Below are 26,837 nucleotides of genomic sequence, written 5' to 3'. Positions count from 1 at the left end.
GCATTTGTAGTGTATAGGTATAGGGCCCAAACATAACCTCACGACCAGCGGCCCTGGACCCCAGTTTGAAGACCCTTTATATGTTCAATAGGCGACATTAATCAATATGGCCGAAAAATTTTGTTAGTTTATTTTTAACTATTACATAAACTAATGTTAACGAATTATGGTAAAGTGTTACTTTAAACATTCAGGCTAAATAAAAAAATTAAAGAAAAAAAAAAAAAATCCTGTTAACAATGAGCTGTCAGTAGACCAACCATCTTCAAGAGGCTGACTCTGTCCCGCCTTCACATTTCTCCGTTTCTTACGTGATGACAACATCGCAAGCGCCGCCCAGTGCAACAACTGCTTACAGCACGGTTATGACGAGCTTGTAATTCACATTAACAGTAAGACTCGCAGCTCCACTCGAATACTGCAGTGCATTCTGTCTTATTGATATTCCCGAAGCGTTTTCAGCGCTGCCTGTGCACTTGAGCTTTTGTGTATTGACGGAAGGTAAGAGAACGAATAGGGTTAAACTTATAACGTTAGCTGTTTTTGTTGTTAGTGTCATTGGTTTGTTTGTTTGCATGTCTCTTTGACTGTCTTCAGCTTGAAAAGATCGGTGATGTTTGATATTTTGTGCGAAGGTCACAGTGATGTTTACTACAGCGCTGTGGGTACTCAGCCAGTGTCTGACAACCTCCAGTGGAAATATATTTTACACGAACGTAAATAAACAAGATACCAGGCGCGATACCGAACACCGTGGATACTTGATGTTAATTCATCCTTTACACATCAAAACTGTTTGAATCTGCAGGAGTGTCAAGCTCTGTTTCAGCATTTTCGTGGGAAATTCTGTGGCTGCTCACCAGCCAGCTCTTCAGACGTCCTTGTTTTTCAGCTGCTGAATGTAACTTTTTTGTGATTATTACGTGCAAAAAAGCACCTAAATAGTGCAAGTCAACAAACTGTTAAGGGTAAGAGTAAGTTTTAGTCTCCACTCCAGTGTCTCCAGTGTAAAACGTTGTAAGGTGTCTTGAAGCTAAATGTGGCTCAAACCATGTTTGGATATTTGTTAATATCTAATTTGCAGTATTTGTGAAATATTGCTAAATATAGAGATACCCGCTGAAAAGCTACCAAAACCCATCAACCTTCAACTTCTCCCATGACAGCAGAACATCCTGCCAATATAAACAAACATTGTGTCTATTTGGTGTTCAAGGACCATATGCACTCAAAAGAAAGAAAACTCTTCTTTCTCCTTCTGGTTTTCCCACAAATTTAGATGCAAATCATCCTGATAGACCACAGTGAGCCTTTATAGTTGCCCGCTTGGAGTATTTTTTTTTTTTTTTTAAGTTTTATCCTTTTTATTTTATTTTATTTCTTTTTTTTCTTTTTTTTTGTAGATGGAGGCCTATTTTTTCTGTTGTTTATTCTAAGGGAAATGCATTCGAAAAAAGAGTGAGAGTGTTTATTATTATTATTATTTATATGTTTGTATTACAGAAAAGAATGATGTCAGCACCACCTAAAGTTCTTTTCAAATTCTACTGTCTCGTATCCCCTTTTCCCTCAGCATAACCATCATAAAATAGACAGGTGGTGGGAAAATCTCCTTTCTTTGCCCTTAAGGTCTCCAGCTTGTTTGAGCAAGTCAGCCTTTGTGAAGGCCACCGTCCTCAGTATGCTGAATCAAGTTTCTATGCTGCACATCTTGCTTCAATAGTTTGAATGTTCTTAACATTTTTGTGAGATTTCATTCAAGAAAGAGAGGGTAGAAAATATCAGGTTGTCTTTTTTTCTGGTTGCTTGCATGCATTTTGTTCACATACTTGAACCCGTTTCATACCGAAAACCAAGTATTTCAAACGCAGAGGTTGTTGGCAAGCTAAATTGGAAGCATAGTATCTTTAGCAGAAGTTGTGAAAACATAATAGAAGACTTAATATTTGTCAAACATTTCAGTCAGCATTACAAAATAGATTTCACAATAACTTATTGGGCTTTTCTTGTATGAGAAACAATCAGTCAAAGTGTTACAAGATTTAACGCTACAGTATCTGTTTAAGTCACTCAGGTAATCAAATCAAGTCGTTATTCTTGTCTTTCTTGATTCTGATGCAATTAGATTAGAAGCTGGCACAGAAACAGGCAGAAGTTGTGTATTGGCTTGTTTAGTAGGTGATAAAATCTGAGTGCATTCATGCTTTAATGCGATCTTTTGGTGCCTAAGACAGATAAAAAGGAAGAACCACTTAAAAAAAAAACTCAAGGTTTTTCTGTTTCTTTCTTTTTTTCTCAAAGTGTTTAATAGATCTTTTAAATCTTTTTTATACAGACTCTGAACTGAGAGATTTAATGATGACGACATCATGGAGCGATCGACTTCAGGACTATGCAGATCTCCCAGCAAACATGGATGGACTGGCGATGAAGAAATACAGAAGAGAGGCCTATCATAGGTATATCAGAAGAATAGACTGACTGTTTAATGACTGCGTCTGGGTTGCTAGGCTTAGAAAGAAAGATTTGTCAGTTAGAATACAGAGACATCATCTCCTCAGAAGGAAATTGCATTTTGTGTGTTATCCTTAATTCTTTCTATTTGGATAAAGGCTCATTTGTTTGCAATCCACTCATTTTAGAAGGGCCCATTGAGTCTAAGAGTTTATAATAGTTTTCACTAAGCATTCCATACTCTGTGATTTTTACATTTTATGTGTCATGTTAAGAATGTAAGCAACTCTGTCAAGAAAAGATCCTATTATTTAGACAGCAGCTTCTCTGGTAAACTGACATAAATTAAAATAAAGACGAGAGTTATCTAATTATAGGCCAAACCCTGCAGCATTGTTTCAAACTACATAGTTAAAATAAGCACATGGAGCACGTGACTGAGGAACATAGAGAAGCTTGTGCAACCCCACTTATATGGAATTTGCCATGCAGTGGCATTATACAATCTTCAGTAGATAAGAGGGGTGCCATTTGGTTCTTCCCAAAATCGGACTCTTTAGCACACACCGTCACTTGTGGCATTAATCCAACCGAAGGTCACATCTGTATTAGAATGTAGTTTACTCATTGTTCTATACGTGAACTTTGACTTTACATTTCTCTCCGCTGAAGCCAAAAGTTCACTGCCTTGTTCTATTTCACAGATAAGTGGGTTTAGATAAGGAAAAGTAAATGTCATGTGTCATGGCAGGGATTCCACTGTCCATACAATCTATTTTAGGTCCAAAGGGAGATATGTAGTAAAAGATTTCTTAGAAAATGGAAAATATATATATTTATATTTTTAAATACAGTCCTTCTTAGAAAATGGAAAATATATATATTTATATTTTTAAATACAGTCCTGATGTATATTAATGACATGCTATGTAAAAAAAAAAAAAATGAAAGATTATATGTATATATATATATAATTTTTTTTTTTTTTTTTTGGACAAAATATTTTGGAGAGCAATCATTGACCAAAAGGATTCTAAAACAGCAATATTTTAATTTCTTCAGAAGAAATGTCAAGAGACAAAAATATTCAACTATATTGTTGTTGAAGAACTTAACTGGAACTGGTTTATCACCTGAAAACACGACACCCTTAACAGCATACCAAGTTCAATTACTCAGTTACCATTTTTAACCAAATTGAGCTACCCAAATATATCTTTTTTGGTTTGTTGGCTTAGTTTCGGTTTCTGTCTTTTGGTTAAAAATGTATTTTGGTACGTCCCCATTTTCAACAAAATATTACTAAATAAACATTACTTAATCGTTTTCACATGCATGTTTCTAATTAAACAAACTTAAAAAGGCAAGTGGCTCTTTTAGCTGAAAGGTGGGATTTCCCATTTCTACATTCATCATCATTTCTTCCATTCATTTTTATATGAGAGGTTCATCTCCTCCCCTTTATTATGTCTCTGGTACAGTATAAGTAGCCTATTACAGAATAGGGCAACAATGAAGATCCACTCGAGATACAAGAGTAATCTGTTTACCAGCTGTCTCTAACTAGTGATGCACTCTCTGTTGTCTGAGCCACTGCACATGCCTGGTTCTTCCTGCTGTGTTTGATTGTTCTAGATGTCTTTGAAGGGAAGCAAACAACCTCTAACTCAACAACTGGCACAACAACATAGAATGCTATAGAACTGGCACAATCATTTTTGCAACAAGTCAGAAATTCAATGACAAGAAAGCAGAGAGAGGGGGCTATTGTTTGCTGTGGGGGTAACAGGGTGCACAGGGAAATGTGCTTGACAGACCAGCTAGAGCAGTGACATCCACTCAGAATGCAGCGCACAGGTCTTACCTGGAAAAGTGAATCATGGGATGTAGTCCAGTGTTATGCCACAACAAGGTAGGATTGATCAAAATAATATAGTTTATTTATAGTTTAATATTTTTAATGGTTATATATATCATCATTCTTTTTTTTTTTTTTTTTTTTTTTTTACATATTTACAGGGTTGTAAAATGTTTAACACAGGCCTAACAATTCTGATGATCATTTCCGACTTATTATTATTATTTTTTTTAATGTAGTAAAAATATATTACTTTACATTTATTCAGCTGCTATTTAAAAATTTTAAAATTAATTTTAGGTTGTTGAAATTATTTCTGGCTATAGTATAACTTTGTATCTATTATATATGAATACAATGGCAGTTTGTGATTTATCTGTCAGTATCAGATTATATGCATTCGCAGAGAGTGATTCAGAATTTCCTTTATGTTCATATCGTGGCATTAGCATAGAGCTGTCAGTGTGCAAAATAAATGCAGATCACTCTTAGCATGTTGGCCTCGGCGATGGGAGTTTATTTATTGCTTGGAATGCCATACTGTTGTAGTTTGTAATATTTTTTTTCTGAAAGTTAACCCTTTTTTTCCTGAAATGTAAGTATCTTGAGAAAAGAGAATGCCAGCATACTTTTTATTTTATGTTATTTTATTTTTCAAAATGTAAAATTTTTAATCAAAATTGAGAATTGCAGAATATTGCAACCAAGTACACCTCTGAATGTTTCACATTCTTCCCCAGAGTGTTTGTGAACAGAAGTCTGGCCATGGAAAAGATTAAATGTTTCGGCTTTGACATGGACTACACTTTAGCAGGTAAGGTGTGCCCTACGTCCTTTGATGATTACGCTTAAATGTTCACAATCCAATTCCCCCTTCTACAGCACTAGGAATGTGCCGATTTCTGAAAAATCTCAGAAGATCTGTCCTTATGTTTGGGTGTCTCTTGGAGCCAGTAACACTCTTGCTTAGAATCTCAGGGTAAACATACAGTTGGATTCTTTGATATATTTAGCCACTCCTTGTCTGGTTTTGGAATCTGGAAAATTGAGGTGATGTCTCGTGTACACAAAGTGCCTCCTTTTATGTGATCTAAACCCTGGAGTTTGTTTTTGGCTAGGAGCTTAGTTTGTTGGAACGACCATTAAAATAAACAAGCCACCATATTTACAGCTTAAAATATTTATGACATTTAGGTCAGCCAAGAACCTGAAATAAGAGAGTTTGGTTCTTATGGTCAACATCAGATGCTTTGGGTTTCTGAAATCCCTTTGCTTTCTGTTATTGGTACCAGGGACTCAGCTGGTGGATAAGGTTCTCACTAAATCCAGGCTGTGGGCCCTGAGAAAGCAGATCAGTTCTTTGACAGTTAGAATTGATGACTCTTTAGAGGTGGATAACATGTTTCGTAGCCAGCAGCTAATATGGCTTAAGCTAAATTCTGAGGCCACTCAGCTGTTGACATCCTCCACATTACAGCTGGCTGTAACTGAGTGCAAATGTTTACCAGTATGAAGCTATATTGTTTCTTATCCTCTGATCAAGTTGCGACCACAGATCAGAGGTCCTAAAAAAAATCCACAACAGTCAATAACAGGAAATGGACAAAAATTATTTGGCAAACATACCGTAGTCTTACAATCTTAAGATGTCTTTTTAGCCAACTAATTTTTGATCATTCTTGATAGATAGCAAAATGAGAATTTTGTCCTCATTTACTCTCTCTCATGACTTTCCAAACCTGTATGAATTTCTTCTACAGAATGCAAAAGAAGAATGTTTTGAAAGTCCTGGGTTTCAAAACCACACCAGATCACAATGTCTTTCATTGTATGGTCAAAAAAAAATAAAAAAAAATGTATGGTCAACTATCCCTTTAAGGCAGTGGTTCCCAATCCTGGTCCTGGAGAACCCCCAACACTGCACATTTTAGATGTCTCCCTATTCAAACACACCTGATTCAACTCATTAGCTCATTAGTGAAGACTCCAAGACCTCAAATGTGTGTGTCAGATAAGAGAGACACCAAAAACGTGCAGTGTTGGGGGATCTCCAGGACCAGGATTGGGAACCACTGCTTTAAGGTATAATAAATTACGTTAATTTTTTTCATTCTCTTTTATTTATTCCATTATGTTATACTCACAAACCTCTCAAGACTATTTTTCACTCTTTTCTCTTGGTGGAGACCAATTTTCTTTTTCTGTGGCTCTACAATAGAATAAATATATGGCCAGCAGCCATATCACCCTGCAGCCCAAGACTGGTTTCCCACTGAAGCTAAGCAAGGTTGAGCCTGGTCAGTACCTGGACGGGAGACCTCCTGGAAAAACTAGGTTGCTGCTGAAAGAGGTGTTAGTGAGGCCATCAGGGGGTGCTCACCCTGTGGTCTGTGTGGGTCCTAACGCCCCAGTGTAGTGACAGGGACACTAGACTGACAAAAAACACTTCCTTGGGATGAGACGTTAAACCGAGGTCCTGACTCTCTGTGGTCATTAAAAAAAATCACAGGATGTCCTTCGAAAAAGAGTAGGGGTGTAACCCCGGCATCCTGGCCAAATTTGCCCGTTGGCCTATAACCATCATGGTAAACAATAAGTCCGCACACCAGAAAATGCTCCTAGCAATTTTAATGATAGCTCACCACATGTAACGTTTCGGGCCCAAGCCCTTCATCAGACATCTGTGAGCTATCATTAAAATTGCTAGGAACATTTTCTGGTGTGCGGACTCATTGTTTACCTTTGCAACTACTTGTCTGCCCAGCACCCAGTTTTTATTGTTTTGGATGTGCGCGCTGTACCTTTGAACTCTATAACCATCATGGCCTCCAAACCATCCCCATACACTGATTGGCTTCATCACTCTGTCTCCTCTCCACTAATAAGCTGGTGTGTGGTGGGCGTTCTGGCGCAATATGGCTGCCGTCGCATCATCCAGGTGGATGCTGCACACTGGTGGTGGTTGAGGAGAATACTCCCTTCTATGTAAAGCATTTTGAGTGCCCAGAAAAGCGCTATATTAATGTAAGGAATTAATTATTATTATTATAATTATTATATTAATAGATGTTAGCATTTATTGTTGATCTTAAATCCAGGCTTTGAGAAGCATTAAACCAAACCATGCAGGGTTTTAAGACCACTTTCCAAGCCCTGATTAATATTTCCTGTTGCTTATTCCATTCCCCTTTGTGACTGGGACCAGCATGCAAGATAATACCCTGCACGTGGACAGAGCTTGTGGCACAAACTCTCCTACTGAGCTTGGTGTTGACAGCTCTTCAACCTGACAGTCCATTAAATCACAGCTGAACCCCGCCACCTCTATATTCTTTGAATAGACCAGATGTTATTTTTCACAGGGCAGAGAAGTAAAACGCTGTTTAAATGGTATTTTAACTTAAGAATGCTTCAGATTTTTAGCTAAATTTAGCAAATTAAAGGGTAACACTTTACAGTAAGGTTCCATTAGTTAATGTTAGCTGATGTATTAACTAACAAGAATAAACAATGAACAATATATTTTTTACAGTATTTATTCATCTTTGATAATGTTAATGAACATACAGTCGTTAATTTTTAGTTTGTTAATTCACAGTGCATTAACTAATGTTAACAAGCACAACGTTTAATTGTTGAAATGGCGGCATTTTTTGATGTGTATTTTGTGTTCATACCCAAGTGATTTTCGCTGTGATGAACCGAGTAAACGTGCAAATTCACTCCCTGACATTTAGATGATGCTTGATGTAAAACAGAAATACCCCAGTACACATCGAATCCTATTTGATCTGCAATTCATAACAACTCCCTCTTATCGAGATTTTTGTAGTCGCTGTCGCGTTTGTCATAAAGCTTTTTGTTTTCAGACACCAATGAGACCAGCAGCTCTACATTCATCTTGCCTTGATGCATCTTCTTGGTCTACTTACTTCCTCTTTGTCGTTAGGTATCAAGTGTGCTCGGCAAGACCATTTTGTATTTGATCGCCACCAAGTCGTGTTTTACTGTAACTTTAGCAGCTCCAGGCACGTGAACAAAAGCGCCAATGTCATTGGTCGGACAGTTTTTAAAGTGTTTTTTTTTTTTTTTTTAAATTACGCTTTTACGCCTCGCATTTTGCAGGTCGGTGTGCACACTCACATTGGTGCCCTTTGTTTAGTCATGAGGCGTTAAACATCGGCGATAACCGTGCGCGATATTTGTCCCGGTGTGAACAAGCCTTTAAAGTTAAATCTTTAAATTAAAAAATCTAAAAGGGTGTATTCTAGAGATGCACGATATTGGATTTTTGCTTGTATTTTTCAACTCATTTTGGCCGATAACCAATGCCAATACCGATATTTCCTTTTGCTTGGAAAAAAACATCAAGTCTCTCTTGTGCAGAGATTATAAACAAATTATATTTAATTTTGGTTCGTTTTTAACAAAAACTTACTTGTTAAATAAAAACAACAACAACAAAAAACAATAATGAAGTTCTTTTATGAGAGTTTATTGAAAGCTTTGAAAATAGCTATAAATCAGTCACTGCATTTTTTCTTTCTTTTCAGACAGATGCAGTGGTAACCTTACCATTTTATTTGAAGGTTTAACATTTGTAGATGGTCTAAAACATTAGAGATTCTGAAATCTTTTAGAGCTCCTTGTATTTAAGTTTGCAAAATCTGTTTGGAAAAATATATCACGCATTAATGAATAAATCTGTACACACACACACACACACACACACACACACAAGAATAAACACACACACACACACACATATATAATATACCGTACTGAACGCACATTAGGACCTGGGGGAGGCTGCCTTCCACTGCTGGTGCACTAACTGATGACTCTATCGCACAGCAGACTTGCATTCTCAAATTAAATGCAGGGATCCAAAACAGAGAATCTAATCACCATTCAGACAAAAGTTTGCTTCAAGAATGACCACACTGCTGACATGATCTTACTGCTAACACACCCAGAGCACATGTGAGTTATTTGTCTTATCGGCAAGGCATATCGGCATAATTTTTCATATTGGGCCGATGTTTAAATTTTAAGCCTTTATCGGCTGATTCTGATAACATCATGCATCTCTAGTGTATTCTGTTGTATAAAAACCTGACAGCAAAATCCAAAGTCAACCAGAAGCTTAATGCAGCTAAAGCATGTTAGTTAGGGTGGGCTTCATGAACGGACTGAGGGGTCGAGGGAGTTTGTTTACCTTGCAAGATGATACAAATTTTATTTTCTTGCTAAAGGTAATCTGAGCTATGAACTCAAGCCTGACATCGTACCCTCATTCTGAATACACATGCATATGTAATAATCTGTTCAGGAGTGTGTGGAGAAAGAAACATGAATCTTCATGGCCTTAGTGGCTCTATGCTGACACATAGGTCAATGCAGACAAGTTTGGAGCTGCAGAAAAATACAGAAGTATTTAAAGTTTCATGTAGTGGTGTAAAATAAATTTTCTTAATAATTAGTTTGCCTCCGTGTAATAGAGTGGACAAGTAGAACACTAGTTTGTGTCATACAGAAGACTAAGGCATAATTTAGCTGGGGTCGTCTTACTGCCTTCAGTAATATTGGAGATGAAAGCTCACTGGTATCAGCTTAAATTGGTGATGATGAAGATTTTGTCTTTCTGATGAAAACTCTGATGAAAAGGGAGTTTACTTAGCTGATCACCAGGCAAGGTTTTGGGCACAGACCAGATAAACTAGCTGAACAACAGCTTTGCAAGGCTAGTAAACCATGTTTGGTTGGTTTAGGGCAGGGTTCTCAGGGGCTGAAAACCGCTGAGGAATAACTCTGATTATTTAATAAAAGGCTGTAATGTAATTACAGAACTATATAGTCTGTTGTACTGCGTGTTTCAGAGTGAAGAGTGGCACTGTGTTCATTTACACTTGTGCAGTTTGCCATGTTTTTGAAGTGGCTCTATAAATGCTGCTTCTCACAGACTTCACAAACTGTTTGTTTAATGTGCATTTGGGAGTGTAATGTGTTCTATAGGTTCACTTATTTACATTCATATTCACATAATTTCCAACATTTTTGTTCAAAGAAGTTTGCAGCGTTTAACCAGTTTTCTACCAAAATAAAATCTTAAATATTTGGCATGTTAAAAGCTTGAGGTTTTGAATGTTTGAAGACATAAATCTAAGACATAAATATTTGAATTGTGACTTGAAATGTCAGTTGGTTCTTGTACAGAGTGACCCCAATTGTGAACACCCTTAAAAGTAACTATTTACATTAGCAGTAACTGTTAACCGTTAAATTATTGGAATCTCAGGGGCTACTTCAAGTAGATATTTTAGGTGTTTTATGTACAAGTGGTATGGACAGTATAATTTTCATATTTTATATACATGCTTTATTATGAAAAAGGAGAAACAGATTTCATGATGTTGACTAGTTGCTGGCTAATAGTTGATTAAATCTAGGTGAGGATCCTTTAATTCACTTGAACTGTAAATACATTTATGGTCATATAAACTGAAGTTTGACCTGTATTTCACAGCAATGCATACCTCATAACCTTTTTTGTCAATATAATCATAAACTAATTTTACCTCTCAAACTTTTACCCAGTCTTACTGTAGGCCACATACTGTATAATGAGGTATAGACTGCCAGCTGTAAAACTGCCAATAATATTTTCTTTTCACCCTAGCAGGAGTATGCTAGCTCAAGGCCAACATTGTCCAAGGTCAGCACTGGTGTATGCAGTTAAGCAAAGAGTGATGATGGGAATAGTGACTGAGAGGGAAAAAGAGGCTCAAAATAGGTTTCGCTGTAGCTCCGTGGAACATCGTAGGAAGGAGAGAGACCCAATTGAAAGGGGCAGTTGGGTTTGTGTACAGCTGCTATATGGATGGAAGAATCTGGCCTGAGTTAGTGACTCTGTTGGGGTTTGCTTGCATGTGTGTGCCTGTACTTCTGGCCTTGGCTCTCTGGGGGATTCATTTCTATCTGCCTCCCACTCCTCAGCCTGTCTGTCATACATATGTAGATATACAACCCTGGAACAGATCTTGAAACTCACTGTAGGCAGTCCTACAAATAACTTACTGTAAAGTCTCATATAACTCAAAAGATTGTGATTCTGATGTAATCTAGATGGAACTGGATCTAGATGACAACTAGGCTATGATAGTCTGTATGGATTAGTAAAATAAAGAAATCAGTAGCGGTGGAAAAAAAAAGCGCTGCTGCTGCTTGTACTAAAAAAACACAGCATTTTGGTCAATTGTCAACAAAGGTCTACGACAGTGTGTGGAACCATTGCTATTTTTTGTTATATCGAATGTGTCACACTTGTCTGTGACCATCAAGGAATTTATTTGAAAGAGGAATTTGACTTTGAAAGGGGGAAAAAGGGAAACTGAAAGTGGGAAACTGCACAAAATAAAACAACTGCAGATAAAAAAAAGGTGTTCTCAAGGACTTTAACAGAATAAAGCTTCTCCTTTTAATGAGCTTATCTTGACAAACAATGTTCAGACTTGCACAAACACAAGCCTGTTATAGACAAACAGCATTCTGGCAAAAAAACAAAAAAACAAACAGGTTGTTGTGGTCAAACATGTCTCAGTCTTCATTAGCAATGGACCCAGGAGTTCACCCTGAGGCACTCCTCTTCTTTTCATTCTGTACTCTTAAGAGATCCTTGGGTTTCTGCCCTTTGACCTGCCTCCTCATCAACAACAAGCATAACACATTTCCAGCTCTTCCATAACAACATGTGACGTGAACTTAAGTGTGTCTGTGTACAGTTTAGTAACCCCTATCTTTGCTGAAGCTGTTTTTCTGTACATGTCTGTCTTATTTTAATTTCTTCTTCAATTAGGTGTCAGGATAGAACAACAGATTTTGTGGTTAGGTCTCACGAAATGCCTTTTGTTGCTGAAATACCACTCAAATCCTTCTGCAGAGGCTTGGGATCTAATTGGGTTTAAATATTTTAGGGCAAGTGGGTCCGGTTTCATACTGGATTAGATCACAGGGCATACATGGACCTGCTAAGCCTTTGTAATGTGAATGTTCTGGTACACTTTGCTTGCTCTGTGAAAGGACAAGGTTGGGGTCAACACGTATCACAGAGAGTGTCTTTAAATACAGCACTTACGCTGCCTTTGTTTTATTTTTGGTCAGTTGTTATTGAGATCCCTGCCAGAATAAACTTAGCTTGGAGGGATTTTACAGTAATTTCAGCCAAAAACTAAAATCTACCATTTAGGTTTTGTGCCTTAGGGTACCTCCCCAGTGACAGCTTTGTACCTTTATTTCTGAGAGTGCACATGGCATGCAGGGAAACATGGGGGGTCACAAAAGGGATTCTTGATTTAGTTGAACCATGGCCCCGTTGTAGTAATTTATTCCCTCGTGTACTAATTAATTGTGGCCACAATTAAATTAAACCTAGGGAACTAGTAAGTACAAAGTGACCACGATTAAACTAAAACAAGGGAACTAATTAGAACAATTTGGCCACAACTCAACTAAAATGGTGAAGAACATCTTAATTTGTGGCCATAATATCATTATTTTTCTTCTGCATGTCATATCTGGGGCTTGTAGCTATTTTGGACCCCATTTACTGTAATTGTAAAAAACTTACAAATTGGCAAAAACAACAAATACCTTCCTTTGAGGAAAAAAAGAAAGGAATCATACAGGTTTGAAAAAAATATGAGTAAATAATGACTTTTTTTTTTTTCCAAATGAACAGTTCCTCTATGGTACATTAATACTTATTGCAGGACTGTACAGGATGTAACAAATAGAATTATATAGTGGTCTGTACATTTTATTTGTGCTGTTCAATATATCTTCCTGAATATCTCTCTATCAATAGTATACAAATCACCTGAATACGAATCTTTGGGCTTTGATCTGACTGTGGAGCGGCTGGTCTCCATTGGATACCCACAGGAGCTGCTCGGTTTTGTTTACGACCCCACTTTCCCTACAAGGTAATAAACTCTCATTTGCAGACTGTATTTGTCTGTACCAAGACTATCATTTGATATTATGTTTATAGGATAAATAACAGATTTAACCCTTTATTTTCCTTTTGTTTCTACAGAGGTCTGGTGTTTGACACCATGTATGGCAACCTCCTGAAGGTAGATGCTTATGGAAACATCCTGGTTTGTGCCCATGGCTTTAACTTCCTGCGAGGGTGAGTAATCCCGGTCCCCATCAAGCCCTGCCTGGATGGTCTTGGTTACTGAACTCTATGATGAAACCTATGGAGTATGTGCTCATAATGTTTCTGTGTTCACTGCCAGCCCTGACACCCGAGAGCTCTATCCCAACAAGTTTATCCAGCGTGATGACACAGAACGCTTCTACATCCTAAACACACTCTTTAACCTTCCAGGTAGGCCCTTTTTCATTGTCCTACTTAGCCGTTACTGGCTGCCATTCAGATACACATTAACAGTGGCTCTTTTTAACTCTTAATGCTTACGTGTGCATGAGGAGTGTGTTTTTTATTTTAAATTCCTGCGTTGCTTCTTGAGAATATTTGTTCTAACTAACTGCAGTGTACAGTATATAGTCTTCAGAAACAGGTTGTAGTTGTATTTGTATGCAGTTTTTTTTTTTTTCTTTCGTACAGTAGGACAAAGTAATAAAGTGATTAATTCTTGGTGATTCAGAGATTCATGCTTGGATTGAAACTTAAGGTCATAACTGTAACACATTAATTACATTTAAAGCAGGAAAAATCCAACTGAACTTGATTAATAATAATTACGCATTATGAGAACATATGGCAAAAAAGCAGCTTTGCCATTTTGTTTGGAAAAAAGGCCATGTTTTTGGAATGACATAAGGTAGATATTGCCAGAATTTTCCATTTAAAGCAAATTATCACTTGAACTGATCAAATGACGTGAGCATTTTAGACTTTCTTACCTGCAATAAGGCAGTGGTTTTCAACCACATTCCTGGAGGACCCCCAACACTGAGCTTTTTGCATGTCTCCTTTGTCTGACACACCCATTTTAAGTCTGTGAGTCTCTACTAATGAGCAGGTGACCTGGATCAGGTGTGTTTGATTAAGGAGACATGCAAAATGTGCAGTGTGGGGCTCCTCCAGGAATGTGGTTGAGGAACCACTGCAATAAGGTAAGGTCATTTTTTTCAAGATAAAATATTTTTTGTTGTATTTTCAAATGCACTTCCATCAAAACTGCTTGTGTAAGTTTTTTTTTTTTTTTTTTTAATGTTACTAAAGGAAGTCTCTTATGCTCAACAAGGCTGCATTTATTTGATCAAAAATACAGTAAAAATAATAATATTGTGAAATATGACAATTTAAAAGAACTGTTCTCTATTTGAATATATTTTAAAATGTAATTAGGTTGACTTGAGCAAGCCGACTTGCTGAAATGCTATTTAAGCTTTTTATTATTAGTGGTGCTTGCGAAGCGATATTACTATGCTGTGTGTTTATTATTATTTATTTATATACTATTCTTCTTTTGTACAAATTTTGGCATGTAACTCATCCCGCACTGTTTGTCATAGACCCATGAAAGAGGTATCAAATCATGTGGCTTTTTGAGGAGAGGTGTGCGCTAAATTTTGTAGGCGATCAGGTGTATGATGTTCTCACAGCATGCGAAAAATCCCATAGACTTTGCATTGCAGCCAACTTTGACGGTCCGTAGCACAGAGCGAGAATTTAGAAACACGTGGGTCACCACATTTGAAGAGGCTGGCAAGCTGTGCAAGAACATACCCTGCAATGGGGTATAAGTGGCCCCATAGACATACTATGGTGAGGGATGGCCATGAAACAGGATCTGAGCACACGTTGTTCATACTAAGGTAACTTACGTAGGAATTTTGCATTGAACATAACTCTACATCACAATGTCATAGTGACATGGGGGTGGATCATTTTACTCAGGCAATCAGTCAGTCTCTTAGGATCATTGAGAAGCTATCAAGCCACACCCTAGCAACCATTTAGAGCACCCTAGCAACTGATCCCATAGATTGCCATTCTATAAAAAGCCCAGATGATCTTTATATCACAGTGTCGTAGAGACATGGGGTTGGATTTGTTTGTTTGGGGGCAGCAAGTAGCCATCACTTATTTTCTTCACCACTTCCGATCCATGCCCTAGCAACCATTGTCGAGCACCCTAGCAACCCTAACCTAAAGAGTGATATTTTCAAATCTGTATACCACAGAAACATGTGCATATCTATTTATTATTATTATTCTTTTGTACAAACTTTATCTAAACTTTCAAAATTCAAGCTTTTACAACTGCTTCAAATTTTAAGTCAAGGCTTTTTCAAGCCAACTTCAAAGTTTGTTCGCGAACTCATCTAATTTATACCTGTGATGTAAAGAGGAACTTTCAGCAGCCACTACGCCTGTCTTTAATGTCTCATGATCCATCAGAAATTATTATACTATGTTGATTTGCTGCTTAAGAAACATTTCTTATTATCACTGTTGAAAATAGAATTTGCTGATTAATGTTTTTGTGGAAACCGTATTACTTTTTTTTATTATTATTATTATTATTATTATTATTATTATTATTTAATTCTTTGATGAATAGAAAGTTCCAAAGAACAGCATTTATTTGAAATAGATATCTATTTTTAATGTTATAATTTTTTTTTTTTTTTCGCCATTGATTTTTTAAAATAATAATAAATAAATAAATAAATAATCTTACTGACCCCAAACACGTGAACAGTGGTATATAATTTAAATTATATACAAAAATGAACTGTATTTGGGAACTTCTTTCATACTCTCCTTCTTTCTTTATCTGTTTCTCTCTCTCTGTACAGAAACATACCTTTTAGCCTGCCTGGTTGACTTCTTCTCAAACTGTGACCGATATTCAAGGTAGGAGTTCCAGTGACTATGATTCTATTTCTCTGTTGCCTTGGACACTGCATACAGCCTTACCACTGATTCATAATCAGTATTATTTACTGTGGGTGAGGACTGTTTGATGCTCTCTATAACAGTTCACCACCTAACACGTTATGTTTTGATAAGAGAATCAATATACAGCATAAAATTTTACAACTATGCTATAAAACAGGACACAAGCAGATTGTAGTCTGTGGTTCAACTTGGAATCATGTTTGTGCATGACATAATTTATCATCCGTTTACTTTAACTTGCTAATGACTTATAAAGTGCAAGTAAAATAAACATTTAAAATTATAACTTTTAAATGGCATGGAAATAATTCTACTCCTGCTCTGAAAAAACTAAACAAACAAAAAAACAGCCAGAGCTATTTAGTCTAGGTAAAATCTGTTAAAACGTAATAGTCTGTGATTTGTGTTTTGGTATGGATGCATGTCCTCTGAAACACCTGTTGGTCCTTTTAGGGGGAGAGAGCTTTCCTGTTTGGCTCGGACAACCTCAAACAAGGGAAGACTGTCCCATTTAAACATGTCTGACTGTCGATAAAATGTGTCAGAGCTGGAGCTCGGCCTCTTACTCTGCTGTCCTTCTGTTTTTCTAAACCTTTAGCTGTGAAACAGGCTTTAAGGATGGAGACCTCTTCATGTCCTTCAAGAGCATGTTCCAAGATGTTCGAGACGCTGTAGACTGGGTACATTTTAAGGTAAAAAGGTTCTCTGTTTCTCTTTCTGTCAGATGAATATGCAAAAGTAGCACTGCTGTATACATTAATAGCAGACAGCTATGATTAACTGTGAAATTGATATAAGTAGTACAGGTAGGTACTGGATTCCTAATTTAAGTGTTTTTGATGCGTGTCATAAACTTGTTCTGTTGTTAAAGGTTTTATTTATTTTCTCAGGGAACATTGAAGGAGAAAACAGTGGAAAACCTGGAGAAGTATGTTGTGAAAGATGTAAGTTTTTTTGTTTTTTTTTTTAATTCCTGAAGTTACTGACCTGCCTTTTTGTGTTGTATTTCTAAGAATAACTTTTTTTTTTTTTTTCTAATTTAAAGGCCAAGTTGTCATTGCTGCTGAGCCGCATGAATGAAGTCGCCAAAGTTTTCTTAGCCACCAACAGTGACTACAAATACACAGACGTTAGTTTACTGATGATGCAAATGCATACATAAGCTCTGTTTCAGAACTGCATATTTTAGCTGCATATTGAAATCATGCTAACTCTAAGGTAGCCTCACAAATGAGAGATTTGGATCGCTTTACACTGGCCGATTTACATAAGCTTACAGCTTGGTACTCTAATAACATGCCACACACAAATAATGGTTGAAATATTAATAGACCTTAATTGGGGTATGTGCCATATTGAATTTAGATCATGTCATTTTCAAAACTGTTTTTGTCTACTGAAAGTTTTTTTTGGAAAGATTCCATCAGCTGAATAATCAATCTGTTTAACAACCCATTAAACTCACTGTAATTCTGTCCCTCACAGCCTGTTGTTTAAATTAACTACCTTTTTTAATCTTCATTCATTTTTACAACTAGAATATCTCTCTCAGCCAATCAGATTCGAGAACCAGAAAGAACTGTTGTTTATACCATATATATATATATATATATATATATATATATTTTTTTTTTTTTTTTTTTTTTTTTTTTTTTTTGTCTAGAAAACATTTTTAAAATTTCCACTTTAAATAACAGTTGTTTATTGGGCGTAAATTAAAATAAGAAATACAGTGTCCACTTACATCTTGATTTTTAGTTTTTAGCAATTTGCATACTTAAGCTATGCTTTTCAAAAGGCTTTGTGTCAAAACTGTGCCTTAAAAATATCCCTCTGTATGCAGCTAACTAGGTTTTGAATCAGAGCAATAGACTATTGCACATGCAACTAGTTTGTTTCATTCTTGGACACAGACAAACCATCATCTTTTTGATTTGTTTTACAGAAAATTATGACATACTTGTTTGACTTCTCCCATGGCCCGAAGGTATTCACATTGTTTTTTTGGCCTGTCCTTAAAACTTTCGAAAGAGTTTCCTATCATATACAGTATTGATGTTCATAATTATGTTTTATGTCGTAGCATGGCACTCCACACCGTCCTTGGCAGTCATACTTCGACCTTATCCTAGTGGATGCTCGAAAGCCTTTATTTTTTGGAGAGGGAACTGTTCTAAGACAGGTGGATACGGTGAGTATATCAAACAAAAAGCTCTAGTATTACAAAAACAGAAGCAGAATCTCAAAGTCAGCAGGTGTAGTATTGCACATTCTGGAACATTTTATCCTGAATGTGATCACACAGAAGTTTAGTCAGCGCTGAGTATTGAGTGTTTATAATGAAGTCTGCTGAGCACAATAGAATTAATTAGAGAGGAAAATTCCCTTTCCTGTCTTCCCTTTTACAGATTCCCTTTGCAGTATTAAGGAGTTAAACAGTTCACTGAACAGTCATGCCACTTCTAAGAGAGATATTTTAATGCAAAAATCTGTCTGTAACCCCCACAATCCAGTTTAACCACCAACCAACAAGATGCAAAACGAGCACTGCAAAATTGCTTTCAGTCCTTATTTTGTGTGTATTTGCACCATTACTTGATTTGCATAATTATTAAATTTCAGCGAGTTAAAAAGTCAGTCGAACAGGCACAATTTATTTTTGTGAGTTATTTATTTGTTCTGAAAAAAATGTAAAATACAAATACAGTAATAGTAATAAAGTTTATCAGCGTTTCTCAACCTTTTTGACTCCAATACCTATTTAAGACAATATCCAAAGGCCACCCAAGATATTTCTGGTATTTTTTTTCTTTCTTACTTTTTGTTTTCTCCACAACTCCTTCCTGTTTTAGCTTATTTTAAAGCTTTTTTGTCTTATTTTAAGTCATCTTGTGGACCCCTTTTGAAGTGTGCTGAGGGGGCCCTAGTGAGCCCTGGACCTCTGTTTGTGAATGACAAAAGTACATGGAATAAATATTCAGACAGTCTGGACATCTGAATATTAATCAGTCTGTTCTCTGTCACAGACTACAGGGCGGCTGAAAATAGGAACATACACTGGACCTTTACAACATGGCATCGTTTACTCTGGAGGTACATTAAATTTTTGGATGATTGGTGTTACGTGTCACCTTAAGCTCTGATTCATTAAAATCAGCAAGAGTATTAATTTTATAATTTTATAATACTATTAATATTGAGATTATGTTTTACAAATATAATGATTGTCATTTTAATTTTGCTGTGAAAAACATATAACATCAGATATTGCTGTTGATTGGACATCAATGCTAAAAGAACAAAGGCATAACATCACACTGGAAGAGCGACTCATGTTAAACAGGGAAAATATTGTGATGAAATAATTGCATTTTGATTCATTATGTAGCTTCTTATTTTTTTTTCTGGGCATTGAAAATACCATAGACATATTATGTGAAAATGACACTCATTTCTCAAAAAAAAAAAATATATATATATATATATATGTTTTAATCTCTGCCCAGGTTCTTCTGATATTATGTGTGACCTGCTCGGAGCAAAAGGGAAGGATATTTTGTACATTGGAGATCATATATTTGGAGATATTCTTAAGTCCAAGAAACGACAGGGTTGGCGGACGTTCCTGGTGATTCCTGAATTGGCTCAGGAGCTGCATGTGTGGACAGACAAAAGCTGTGAGTGTCGCCATATATCAGTAAAATAAGCCACTGGCCTGTTTCACACTGCACATAAGCAGCACACGTTTATTTTGGGTGCCCATAATAATAGGTTACAGCATTGTTGCAGTAAGCACGCTGGTCATGCATAACTGCAAGTAAAGTGGCTGCTGAACCCTGCAGAAAATAGGGTGAATATCCTGTGTAAACATGTTCCTCTGTGCAGTCTTTTGTAGCAGTTTATAGTGGTTCATAACAGTTTAAAGCACTCCATGTAGATTTATTACTATTTGGACGAAAATTTAATTATATTTGATGATGATCATGTTTTTATAATAATTATCAATGGCCTATTTCTGATAACCATTTTATAAAGAATGGCCATTACTACAAGAAATACTTACTGTCGTAACCTGTAACGTACTTAGTATTCTGGATAGAGCTGCAGGCCTTCTTGGGAGAATCTCAGTAAAGGAAGGCTCACACAGAGAAAGAGAAAGAGTGACATGAGATGTTGACACTTGAAAGGCTAAGGAAAAAAGATGTGAAACCCAATCATGACAGGGTTCTGCCTTCTCATTCACAGCTCTGTTCGAGGAACTGCAGGGCTTGGACATTTTCTTGGCAGAATTATACAAGTGAGTAAAGCTGTCTCTGTTCCTTCCTCAGCACAGGTGTGTGTGTGTGTGTGTGTGTGTGTGTATACAGTATGTGTGTGTACATTCAGAATTTAGAAATGGACTCCCTTTTATTTCATTGGCCATGCCCTGCTAGTTTTGACAGGAAGTGGACTTGACTGAATTGCAATTCTAATAAAATCAAGTAACATTAGCCCAACACAAGATCATCTACACAGCCATTAACAGTTTTTTTTTTTTTTTTTTTTTTTTTTTTTTTTTTTTTTTTTTAGCATTCACAAAATGTCCATTGTGTTGTTTTTAGTTGACTTTATAAAAACAAATGTTGACTTCAGAGTTTGAATAAATTGACTATAATAAAGGTTCAGCAGTAAAAGCTGGTTAAGTAGTTATCTCATAATATTTCAGTTTAACAATTAATTGTCTGACTGTATAGTTGTCATTTCTGATGATTGAAATGAAAATAAAATGCATACCATACGGTTTATAATAGCTAGAACGGAGTTGGATAACTAATGCATAATGTCCTGCTAAATAAATGAATAAAACTAAATAAAAAGTTTACTAACAAGGCATTTCCATGTTACTTGATGTATTGTGGTTTTGTCTGTTGATTATTCAAATTTCACCGATTCATATTGGCATTAATAGTGTTGACATGGAAATGCATAATTCTGAGTCAGAGTAGTTTACGTGAAAAGCTCCGAGTAGAACTTTTGAGTCATCCATAATGCACCATAATAGCATTCAGTAAATTAGAGGATTCTGGGAAATTAAGTGTCCTTCTGTCATGTTGAACAACAAAAATAAGTAAAAGCTTCTATAGGTATAGGTATATATATATATTATACACCTGTTACCTGTTGATAAGCAAAGACTTTAACTCAGTGACCTCTCCTTTTCTGACCCCTCTTCACTTCTTTTTCTCTTTACATCCATGGAATCTGCTTTTCTCACTCATATTCTTTCTTCCTTTAGGCATTTGGACAGCAGCAGCAATGAGAGGCCAGATATCAGTGCCATCCAGAGAAGAGTGAAGGTACATAGACTAAATCGCACATTCTCATTCCTAACATTTCAATTATATCTGATTTTATTAGATGTGAAACTGCTGAACTTTTATCTTAGCTTACAGTATGGACCTACCAAGTATCAATAACTTTTACAGAGTTTAAAGGAGTTATATGATGTTGCTGAAAAGAACATTATTTTGTGTATTTGGTGTAATGCAGTGTTTATGCGGTTTAAGGTTCAAAAAACACATTTTCCACATAATGTACATTATTGTTTTTCCTCTATGAACCGCCTTTATGAAACACGTCGATTTTTACAAAGCTCATCTTTCTGAAAAGCAAGGTGTGTTCTGATTGGCCAGTTATCCAGTGCATTGTGATTGGCCGAATGCCTCAAGCGTGTGACGGAAATATTATGCCCCTTACCATACTGTGATGCTGTGTCATTATAAACAAGGCATTTGTTGCATCCAGTGGGGACATTATTAAGGATTATAATGACTTATACTGTGTTTTTACGCATTGTGTTGCATATCGCGCTGCGTAAACATAAAACCATGTCTACATTTGTGATCGTAAAAACGACAAACAACAAGCCTACTCTACACTGCTCAATCCTCACGTTTGAATAGTCAGTGGCAAATTCTTTAAATATGAAAACGTTCTTACAGGCTTTGAGTCAGAAGCGCCAGACTGTCCTTGCAAAGTTGTTATTGCTCCACTGTATAAAAACAGACACTGGCATTGTAGACTACTCTCTCAGCAAACAGTCCTCGTCCTCCATAAAATGCGCTGCACACATCTGAATATTTGGGTTGAACTGTTCTGGAACAGTGTTGTAAATACAACTTAACCACTGATTTCTAGTCGTTTCCTCTTTTGGAAGACCAAACAATGTTGTTTCACTTTTACAACAAAACACACAGGGTCTCCACGACATGGCAGCAGCAACAACACTACAGCGAGAATTAAAGTCACGCCTTCTTTCTTTCCGTGAACATTTAGACGGCGTTATGCAAATCTTCCCACATCATGACATAGACGTGGGGGCGTGTTTAAACGAGGCGTTTTAGGAGGGCGTGGTTGACTCTTAACTTTTATAAAGAATATCTCTTTGGATTTGAGACTTTAGTCTTTGCAACTTTACAGATCTTCTTTATGCACCAAGAGCTTGTAACACTCCAAAGAGAAAGGAAAAATTTAAATCGCATCATATGACTCCTTTAAAGTTTAGAAATATTCTGGGTTATTTTGTTTTTATAAACAGCATCTGTGCTGTAAAGAAATGTTTACAGTAAATAAGCTTGTAATGGTAGCTTGTAAGTCGTGTAAGTTTAATTCCATGTAATCAACAGCCTACCACATACACTGACCGTCCAAAAAAAAAAGACACACACTCTAATATTTCGTTAGACTGCCTTAAGCTTTTATTATGGCACGCATTCGCCATGGCATCATTTCAATAAGCTTCTGCAATGATACAACATTTATTCCCATCCAGAGTTGCATAAATTTTTTGCCAGGATCTTGTATTGATGATTGGAGAGTCAGATCGCTGTGCAAAGTCTTCTCCAGCACATCCCAAAGATTCTCATTGGGGTAAAGGTCTGACTCTGGGCTCTGTTGTAGCCAATCCATGTGTGAAAATGATGTTGCATGCTCACTGAACCACTCTTTCACAATTTGAGCCCGATGAATCCTGGCATTGTCATCTTGGAATATGCCTGTGCCATAAGGGAAGAAAAATTAATTGATGGAATAACCTGGTCATTCAGTATATTCAGGTAGTCAGCTGACCTCATTCTTTGGGCACATAACATAATCATCCATGCAGTAATTATCCAATGGGAGGATCTTAACTATTTGCTTAGTTAAATCCAGGTGGTGAATTTTTTTTTTTTTTTTTTTTTTTTGGACGGGCAGTGTACAGTATGTTGTTCATAGACACCATTAATAAGCTACAAGAGTGATGTTATATATTAAATGTTACTGGGTTATTATTGTCAACTAAAACTAAAAACAAAACTAACACCTTAAAAAAAAATCATTATTTGAAATAAAATAAACATTAACTGAAATAAAATAATAAAAAAAGAACATTTTATTTCAGCTAGTTGTCAAGGCAACTTTTCTCATTTTCATTTAGTTTAAGTTGATGTACTAAAATAACTAAAACTAGTACTTAATACAAAACTTTATAGACTATGTATATACGTTATATTTATGATACTAAAATAACACTGACATGTTCATTTAGTGATTTTCTCTGCGTCATCAGAAAGTGACTCATGACATGGACATGTGCTACGGGATGATGGGAAGTCTGTTCCGCAGTGGCTCTCGGCAGACTCTGTTTGCGTCTCAGGTGATGCGTTACGCTGACCTGTATGCTGCCTCATTCATCAACCTGCTGTACTACCCCTTCAGCTACCTGTTCAGAGCCGCCCACGTGCTGGTGAGGACACACACCCATAAACATAGTACCCATAAACACGTTCACAATAGCTGATACCAATTTCAATACCCCAGACAAAAATATGTATGTAGCCTAAATGTTATATTTAAAACATGGCTAGATATTTTGACATTTTAATACAATGAATTAATAAAAATCATGGCCAGATATTTTGGAATTTTTTTATTACAGTGATTTTTATGTTTACATTCACAATACCAACTGTGTTTATGGTAATGTCTTTTGCCATTTTGACCATTTTCTTTCAAAAACAAATAGATCTTACCGAACCCAAGCACTAGGGATATAATTTCAAGTGCCAAATCGAGTACTCGGTACTAACAATAGAAAAGCCTGGAATGGAAAGACTAGTATTGTTACATTTTTCTAAGTTGATTAGCAAAATACTGCCTACTAGACACACACCTATACACACCCACACTACTCTTTTGTGCCCAGTGCCCTATTTAACATACCTGTTATACACATTTTTTTTAACCGTCTCTGTCTCCTCTTCTCTCTTTCCCAGATGCCCCATGAGTCCACAGTGGAGCACACTCATGTAGACATAGAGACCGAGTCTCCTCTGGCCACACGCAACCGCCACTGTGTGGACTGCAAGGACATCGACTGCAAAAGAAACCAGCTCACACGCTCCATCAGCGAAATCAAACCGCCCCACCTGTTCGCTCAGCTGCCGCAGGAAATCACACACTGCCACGACGAAGATGATGACGAAGAAGAAGAGGAAGAATAGATGTTTTGACCTGTTCTAGGGTAAAGATCTGTAGGATGATGATGATAGAGTGATGAGGATATCGTGTGAGGTAGGAAAGAGGATGAGTGAATGTATGAAGTAGACTATAATTGCCAAACCAAGCTGATGTTCACAGTACCAGACTTCAGTTCACCCTAACTGAGAGTTTCCTCTGTTAAAGAATACATAAGTTTGTTTAAAAGCACATGATGTCTTGTAATAAACATCCAATGGAAACACAGTGGAAGGGATACGCACTCTACTGTAAACTGAGGGTAAAACTTATGAGTTTCCAGCATGCATCATACAGCCAGCATGCTGGAAAAGCCTGTTAGGACGAGTGTTAAAGTCTGTGATTGGATCCTTACAGATACACATCTTATTTGTAGGTATGTTATAGTCATTTTTTACTATTGTTTTATAGTTTTGAACAGTTTAGACGTAACTTTCGTTGCTAGTCCATCCAGCTTGGTACTACCTCCTGCAAAAACTGTATCCGATAACTGTTCCTTTAAAAAAAACTGTCTCTGTGTGTGTTAAAGCTGTGTATGTTGGCAGGGTGTGTGTGTTGAGAATCTGAATGAAGCACAGAAAACCGAAGCAGGATTCATTGTGACGTGCATAAGGAAGTGCAGCCAACACAAGAATCCAGTTACTTGGCAACAGCATGCAGCTGCTTTGTTTTTTTTTTTTTTTTTAAGAGGTTTGTTGTTAACCTCTTGGTTTTCGTCTTTTTTTTTTAATGCAGACATTTTGGCTAGCACTAATGCTACAGAGTAGCAAACAGATGCCTCGTATATTAGGGCGCAAAATGAGTCCGAACACACAGACACATTTCAGTAACTGCTCTAATGTTGGCAACGATGTCACATTGAACAAAGACATACTGTATTTTTATACTCTTATATAAGCTAAACAGAACAGTCTAGTTTTGTCTCAGATATTACTTGCCATTAATATCTGCCTCGCACAAGACGGATGCAAACTATTCAAATATCATACGTACATTAAAGTGACCATGTTATGCAACAAAACAGTTATAAAACTGTGTTTTATGGCCTGTGTTATTACACATCAGTAAAAGAAAAGTCATTGAGAGAAGCTAATAGGTTGAGAAAGATTAGTTTAAGTGCTGTTGCTTTGGTGACTGTTTCTATGGAAATGAATGTAGTCCTGGATAATGTTTGAACTCTGTTGATGGTTTACTGTCATGTGGACCAAAACGGTGTAGAGAAATTGTGTTGGATTTAGCTTCAAGGGTCCCTTTAGACACTTTTAGGTGTCCCCACAACAAGTATGTGGAGTTTTTAAAGAAATAAACGTTGTTCTTGAGTGTAATGGTGGTTCACAGTTTAGAGAGGAAGCGGTTTTAGCTGTGGGAAGTGTTCCAAGAACATGAAACAGGTAGATTTGGATGGTTAGTGTGACTTTTATATGCATTAATCAGAGATAGTATGTAGGATCTGATTAAATGAAGCTACCCAATCCATAGTGTAATATGTATTACTCACATGCATATTGTAACTGTATTATTTTTATTTTATGAGAATGTAGTTTTTGTTTTGTTTTTTTTTCCTCATGAGTCTGACCATTTTTTTAAAGGGAAAACCAAGTACAGTAGGTCTAAAGTCTAAAGGTTTATGGTGAGGCCCAAAAAGGTTTTTTTTTTTTTTTTTTTTTTTTTTTTTAGGTTTTCAAAAGTTGAAGTTTCCAAGGAATCAGTTAAAGATATATTTTTTAATGTACAATGCATATTTTATGTGTCAGTCTTGGTTTATAGTTTAAAAACAAAAGGATATCCTAAAATGGGGCAGCTCTTTCAAAATATACTTGTCCTTGTGCACAGTATAGAGAAAGAAAGAAAAAAAGATCCAGCATCCCTCTTTCCTCTGTTTTAATTAGCTTTTTATACAAACTCAGTATTGTGGAGGTGTGTGTATATACATCATACGGCCGGTTTCCTGGGCTTTGATTAAAACTAGTCCTGGGCTAATTTGCACTGCTGTTGGTAGTCGTCCTTTTTAGATGTCTATGCAAGGGAAACTGGCTTAGATTTATATATTTT

At 36.5% G+C, this 26,837-nt stretch overlaps 1 protein-coding gene across 4 annotated transcripts; it reads left to right on the top strand.

Annotated features, from left to right (window-relative positions):
- The first annotated feature begins 327 nt into the window (after nt 1–327).
- On the top strand, nt 328–26,837 carry LOC109094937 (cytosolic purine 5'-nucleotidase-like). Of its 4 annotated transcripts, XM_042757365.1 has the most exons (19): nt 328–501; nt 2,336–2,459; nt 5,053–5,126; nt 13,176–13,293; nt 13,407–13,502; nt 13,612–13,703; nt 16,148–16,205; nt 16,704–16,754; nt 16,849–16,942; nt 17,141–17,194; nt 17,296–17,379; nt 18,196–18,237; nt 18,334–18,441; nt 19,277–19,343; nt 19,757–19,927; nt 20,496–20,547; nt 21,526–21,586; nt 23,839–24,015; nt 24,545–26,837. In XM_042757365.1, the coding sequence occupies exons 2-19, from the start codon at nt 2,356–2,358 to the stop codon at nt 24,770–24,772; spliced, it is 1,731 nt and encodes a 576-aa protein (XP_042613299.1). In that variant the 5' UTR covers nt 328–501; nt 2,336–2,355; the 3' UTR covers nt 24,773–26,837. The 4 variants fall into 4 exon arrangements, with proteins under 4 accessions (XP_042613299.1, XP_042613278.1, XP_042613285.1 ...); XM_042757344.1 differs by lacking the exon at nt 16,704–16,754 and having other exon boundaries at nt 329–501; XM_042757351.1 differs by lacking the exons at nt 328–501; nt 16,704–16,754 and adding an exon at nt 4,090–4,366.

This window comes from Cyprinus carpio, chromosome A1 (genome assembly GCF_018340385.1).
Source record: "Cyprinus carpio isolate SPL01 chromosome A1, ASM1834038v1, whole genome shotgun sequence".
Taxonomy (NCBI): Eukaryota; Metazoa; Chordata; class Actinopteri; order Cypriniformes; family Cyprinidae; genus Cyprinus; species Cyprinus carpio.
Note: the sequence above shows the minus strand (reverse complement) of the source record. Positions and strands in the feature narration are given on the sequence as shown.

Excerpts from the sequence above, each read along its gene's own strand:
- LOC109094937 (XM_042757365.1), top strand. The coding sequence starts at position 2,356 with ATGATGACGACATCATGGAGCGATCGACTTCAGGACTATGCAGATCTC. Across the intron at positions 5,127-13,175 it reads CATGGACTACACTTTAGCAG|TATACAAATCACCTGAATAC; the intron begins GTAAGGTGTGCC and ends CTCTATCAATAG. Across the intron at positions 19,928-20,495 it reads TGTGTGGACAGACAAAAGCT|CTCTGTTCGAGGAACTGCAG; the intron begins GTGAGTGTCGCC and ends TCTCATTCACAG.